Source organism: Physeter macrocephalus, chromosome 21 (assembly GCF_002837175.3).
Source record: "Physeter macrocephalus isolate SW-GA chromosome 21, ASM283717v5, whole genome shotgun sequence".
Lineage (NCBI taxonomy): Eukaryota > Metazoa > Chordata > Mammalia > Artiodactyla > Physeteridae > Physeter > Physeter macrocephalus.
In genome coordinates, this window is record NC_041234.1 from 34,507,086 (window position 1) to 34,511,903 (window position 4,818).

The window sequence follows — 4,818 nt, forward strand, 5'->3', positions numbered from 1 at the left end:
GAGGGAACTTACCTCAACATAATAAAGGCCATATATGACAAACTCACAGCCAACACCTCCTCAATGGTGAAAAACTGAAACCATTTCCACTAAGATCAGGAACAAGACAAGGTTGCCCACTCTCACCATTATTATTCAACATAGTTTTGGAAGTTTTAGCCACAGCAATCAGAGAAGAAAAAGAAATAAAAGGAATCCAAATTGGAAAAGAAGTAACATTGTTACTGATTGCAGGTGACATGACACCATACAAAGAGAATCCTAAAGATGCTACCAGAAAATTACTAGAGCTAATCAATGAATTTGGTAAAGTGGCAGGATGCAAAATTAATACACAGAAATCTCTTCCATTCCTATACACTAATGATGAAGAATGAAAGAGAAATTAAGGAAACACTCCCATTTACCATTGCAACAAAAGAATAAAATACCTAGGAATCAACCTACCTAAGGAGACAAAAGACCTGTATGCAGAAAACTATAAGGCACTGATGAAAGAAATTAAAGATGATAAAATAGATGGAGAGATATACCATGTTCTTGGATTGGAAGAATCAACATTGTGAAAATGACTATACTACCCAAAGAAATCTACAGTTTCAATGCAATCCCTAACAAACTACCAGTGGCATTTTTCACAGAACTAGAACAAAAAACTTCACAATTTTTGTGGAAACACATAAGACCCAGAATAGCCAAAGCAATCTTGAGAAAAAAAAAAAACGGAGCTGGAGGAATCAGGCTCCCTGGCTTCAGACTATACTACAAAGCTACAGTAATCAAGACAGTATGGTACTGGCTCAAAAACAGAAATATAGATCAATGGAACACAATAGAAAGCCCAGAGGTAAACCCATGCACATATGGTCACCTTATCTACGACAAAGGAGGCAAAAATATACAGTGGAAAAAAAGACAGTCTCTTTAATAATTCGTGTTGTGAAAACTAGACAGCTACATGTAAAAGAATAAAACTAGAATATTTTTAGAACACTCCCTAACACCATACACAAAAATAAACTCAAAATGGATTAAAGACCTAAATGTAAGGCCAGACACTATCAAACTCTTAGAGGAAAACATAGCCAGAACACTCTATGACATAAATCACAGCAAGTTCCTTTTTGACCCACGTTCTAGAGAAATGGAAATAAAAACAAAAGTAAACAAATGGGCCCAAATGAAACTTAAAAGCTTTTGCACAGCAAAGGAAACCATAAACAAGATGAAAAGACAACCCTCAGAATGGGAGAAAATATTTGCAAATGAAGCAACGGACAATGGATTTAGTGGTCTTAGTTAAGACCCTCATTTAAACACATTGACCTTAGAATCTTTCTCTTAAAATAAGGTTCCTGGATCAGGTGAACTCTGAAGCTCTTCCAGCTTTAATAGTCTATACCTCTATGACTATCCCTCTAACTGGGTTGTAACCTGAATTTCTTTGTAATTTCTTGTTCAGAGGAGAGGGCACTAGCCAGACATCAGATCTATTCTAATTCTGCTTTTGATAATGATTGTTAGGAAAATGCTGATGGAATTACTTTTCTGCTTCATGTTTTTGGTTTTTTATTTGAGACTTGAAAGTGGTAACCTAAAAAAAAAAGAAAAACTTGACTTCTCCCGGCTAGCAGACCTAAATAGACATTTCTCCAAAGAAGATATACAGATTGCCAACAGACACATGAAAGAATGCTCAACATCATTAATCATTAGAGAAATGCAAATCAAAACTACAATGAGATATCATCTCACACCGGTCAGAATGGCCATCATCAAAAAATCTACAAACAATAAATGCTGGAGAGGGTGTGGAGAAAAGGGAACCCTCTTGCACTGCTGGTGGGAATGTAAATTGATACACACACTATGGAGAACAGTATGGAGGTTCCTTAAAAAACTACAAATAGAACTATCATACGACCCAGCAATCCCATTACTGGGCATATACCCTGAGTAAACTAAAACTGAGTTATTTGTAGTGAGGTGGATGGACCTAGAGACTGTTATACAGAGTGAAGTAAGTTAGAAAGAGAAAAACAAATACCGTATGCTAATACATATATGTGGAATCTAAAAAAAAAAGAAAAAAAAGAAAAACAATGATCAGAAGAACCTAGGGGCAAGACAGGAATAAAGATGCAGACCTACTAGAGAATGGACTTGAGGATACGGGGTGGGGGAAGGGTAAGCTGGGACAAAGTGAGACAGTGGCATGGACATATATACACTACCAAATGTAAAATAGATAGCTAGTGGGAAGCAGCCACTTAGCACACGGAGATCAGCTCAGTTCTTTGTGACCACCTAGAGGGGGGATATGGAGGGTGGGAGGGAGGGAGATGCAAGAGGGAAGAGATATGGGGACATATGTATATGTATAACTGATTCACTTTGTTATAACGCAGAAACTAACACACCATTGTAAAGCAATTATACTCCAATAAAGATGTTTAAAAAGCAAAAAAAAACAAGCTGTGGTACATCCATAGCATGGAATATTACTCAGCAACTAAAAGGAACAAGCTATTATAACACAAAATGACTTAAATAATCCCAAAGACAATGTTATGAGTCAAAAAAGCCAATCTCAAATGGCGTGTTTTTACCATGGGATCCCACGGTTGATTAGAAAGAATCAGTGTGGTATAAGTGCCTGACAAGTAGCTTTTTTTATTGTAATAAGAAAGTGCCTGATGTTAAGTGTTTGATTGCTGAGATATACATTTCAAAGAAGTCCATCTCAAATAAACCCATTGCCAGCTATACAACTATATAAAGAGCCAGGCCACCCCACCCATGAAGTTTCCCTTTTAGAAAGCCCTGGTTGACCTAGATAACTGATCATTTGAGTGTCCCTGCTTTTCCCTCCCTGTGCTTTAATTCCCTCTCTCACTCTCAATAAACAGTGAACCTGCGAAACCCTAAGTACCCCACCCTCAACCAGGATGAAGGAAAAACCCCAGATCTGCTAGTGTGCGCTCTTGCTCTCTAGTATGTACTCCTGTTTCCCACCTCCTGACCAAACCTCTTGCTATGCGGCCCGCATGATGTGTACCCCCCAGGAACTGTGAATAATAAACCTTGTTTTTTGAAACTTTCCCAGCCTTTTCCGGCTTCTACGGGTTGCCTGCATTCCTTGGTTTGTGGCCCTTTTCCTCCATCTTCAAAGCCAGCAATGCTGCATCTCTCTTGACACTGCTTCCTTCCTCATATCTTTTCTCTGATCTTTTCTTCTGCCTCTCTCTTCTACTTTAGAGGACCCTTGTGATTACACTGGGCCCACTCAGAGAATCCAGGATATCTCCCTATTTAAAATGTTGATTAGCATCTTAAATTCCATCTACAACCTCAATTACCCTTTGCCATATAACTGAACATAGTCACAGGTTGCAGGCATTTGCACATGGATGTGTTTGGGGGGGACCATTATTCTGCCTACTGCAAATTCTGTTGAGATTGCATATATACCCTTACAGTTCACGCTCAACCCCACCTTGACTATGCACAAGTAACCAAGTAAGTCTGACCTGATTAACATCTTCTTTATTAAGTTGAGACTGATCCTCTCTTTTTACAAATTCAAAGACATACAGTTTTTCTAATAGTCTCGTAATAAATACAGATCTCTTACATCAGATAGAATATGAATTTACTTTTAAGATTATCTTTGTTAAGCAATAAACTCCTCAACAAACACCAAATCCTCGACCAGCGGTTCCCATTGACTACCAACATTTCAAAAACTTATTTTGGGGATTGAAACTGGGTTCCCAGGTATTTGTTTTCCAAATGAAAACATAACACTCATCTCCTCTCCAAAATCTATCACCTATCCTCATCATTATTTCATAAAAGAACATTCAGCACCAACAAAGTGGAAAAGAACCTCAGAAAAATGTATACTTCTTTAAATCACCTTAGTTTAATAAAAAATAAGTTAATTATTGTTATTTTTCTAATTTTGCTTATCTTTGACCAGTTTTTTTCAATCACTTTTAAGATTGATTTACCTGTTGCAACTGTGCCACTGTCCACATGTGTCAAGGACTGGGGACGGCTTCGAAGTTTGCTTTTGAAAGATCTTGGTCTACGTGGTGATGCAGGTGGTAAAGGAATCTCTGATGATTGGACTTTGCTGTCTTTAATTGCCCGAAGGCGTTCATAGAGCTCCTGTAGCTCCTTATTCTGCTGGGTTTGAAGATTTACCACCTCCTGAATGTGTCTGAAGGAAAATCATGCAGAAAGCATTTTAATGGCACAGGCACCATACAGATGAGCCAAGGAACTCTACCAGTACAAGTAAAGTTTAACAAGGAATTTAGATTAAGAATGTGTAAATACAGAATATTTTCACAATTTTAAGATTTTCAATGCCTTCCTAAGTGTGACATTAAACTAATCAGACATAAAGAAAAAGCTCAATAAATTGACAAGAACGAATTTCTAAAACTTCAATACAGTAAAAGATAATTTAAAAAATTAAAGTCTCATAGTACTGATAATATTAACCTTTTCTTTATTATATGTTGCAAGTATAAACAGGAAAAAAATTTGTAACATATAGTAAAAGGTTAATATTCAGAATATATAAATAGCTCCTAAAAATCAATAAGAAAAAAAGAAACAACTTTATAGAAAAAGGGGGAAAGAATATGAAAAGGTGACTCCAAAGAAGAGGAAATACAAGTAGCCAATAAATATGAGATGATGCACATCCTTAGTATTAATTAGAACACAAATTTTTTTAACATCTTTATTACAGTATAATTGCTTTACAATGGTGTGTTAGTTTCTGCTGTATAACAAAGTGAATCA

At 36.7% G+C, this 4,818-nt stretch overlaps 1 protein-coding gene across 1 annotated transcript in view; it reads right to left on the reverse strand.

Moving 5' to 3' along the window:
• WNK3 (WNK lysine deficient protein kinase 3) overlaps positions 1 to 4,818 on the reverse strand; it is a 193,960-nt gene that overhangs the window by 50,171 nt on the left and 138,971 nt on the right. Inside the window, exon 21 of the mRNA XM_024126902.1 lies at positions 4,014 to 4,225. Within this exon, the coding sequence (XP_023982670.1) occupies positions 4,014 to 4,225 (212 nt within the window). The remainder of the gene's footprint in view (positions 1 to 4,013; positions 4,226 to 4,818) is intronic.